A 1,036-nucleotide genomic window follows, 5' to 3' on the forward strand; every position below is an offset into this window, starting at 1 on the left:
TCGAGTTGTAATACTCTGGCACAAATGTGTAATTCTAAACTCCTTTGTTTATTAACAAGATACAAACTGTTAAAAGCTCAAACTTATTTTCTAATAAATACGAATCTCTGATTAAGTGCAAACCAAGGATAGAAGAAAAAATTTATGATATAACTTTAGATAATTCTTGGTCTATTAAAACATCAATATTCTTATCTTCCATTAGGGATTATGATGATTTAATTAATAAATGCTTTGAATTCGATTGGGAAAACTCAAAAATCAATACTATTTTAAACTCTTTCTTAAATATTCTTGAGGAAAAATAAGAAGTAAAAGAACTTTTTAAGAACCGTTATAATTCATTAATGAATCTCTACAAATACCATTCTTCTATAGGAATGATTGGTGATATACCAACAATTTCTTAGAGTTAATTTCTTGCTTTAGCAAACAAAATGAAATTGACAGATGGAAAATTATATAAAATAGTAGACATTGATTACAACTTTATTTCAGCTATCTCAAATACCGATAAGGAGCGCAACTATTTAAATCCTGAGAAAGCAGTTATAAGATTTTAATTTTTAGAACTAATAGTAAGAATTATCTGTGACAAATATATGAGAAAGGGAAATTGTAAAAATGTTTAAAAAGCCATCTAAAAATTTTTTGATAAAAAATCTATCAAATCAGTAATAGAAGAAATAGAAGACCCTTAAAAATGGAGAGATGAAAGATTCTGGAATGAAGGATGTGAATAAGTACTAAAAAATCACATTGATACCATCTAAGAAATATGGCATAGATGGGCTGACAGTAAAAAAGAAGAAAAAAGAAACTTGAAATTCCAAAAATCTATGAGTATTTATGAATTTACTGATATGGTTAAGCATTTTAAATTGTTAAGTGAATCTTTTACTGAAAAAGATGTTTAAATTATGTTTAACCTTTCAATTATGATTCAAATTGATGAAATCGAATAATAATAAATTTATTAATATGTCATTTATAGAGTTTATTTGAGCTTTAGGCAGAGTTGCAAAAAAAAAAATCT

At 25.4% G+C, this 1,036-nt stretch overlaps 1 protein-coding gene across 1 annotated transcript; it reads left to right on the plus strand. All coding sequences in view use genetic code 6, as the record gives it.

The window, feature by feature from the left end:
- Positions 1–347: 347 nt before the first annotated feature.
- TTHERM_02504170 (hypothetical protein) lies at positions 348–1,005 on the plus strand (the record flags this gene model as incomplete). Its single annotated transcript, XM_001028333.2, has 2 exons — positions 348–888; positions 995–1,005. The coding sequence occupies 2 exons, from the start codon at positions 348–350 to the stop codon at positions 1,003–1,005; spliced, it is 552 nt and encodes a 183-aa protein (XP_001028333.2).
- Between the last annotated feature and the right edge of the window lie 31 nt (positions 1,006–1,036).

Source organism: Tetrahymena thermophila (assembly GCF_000189635.1).
Source record: "Tetrahymena thermophila SB210 genomic scaffold scf_8255110, whole genome shotgun sequence".
NCBI classification, from domain to species: Eukaryota; Ciliophora; class Oligohymenophorea; order Hymenostomatida; family Tetrahymenidae; genus Tetrahymena; species Tetrahymena thermophila.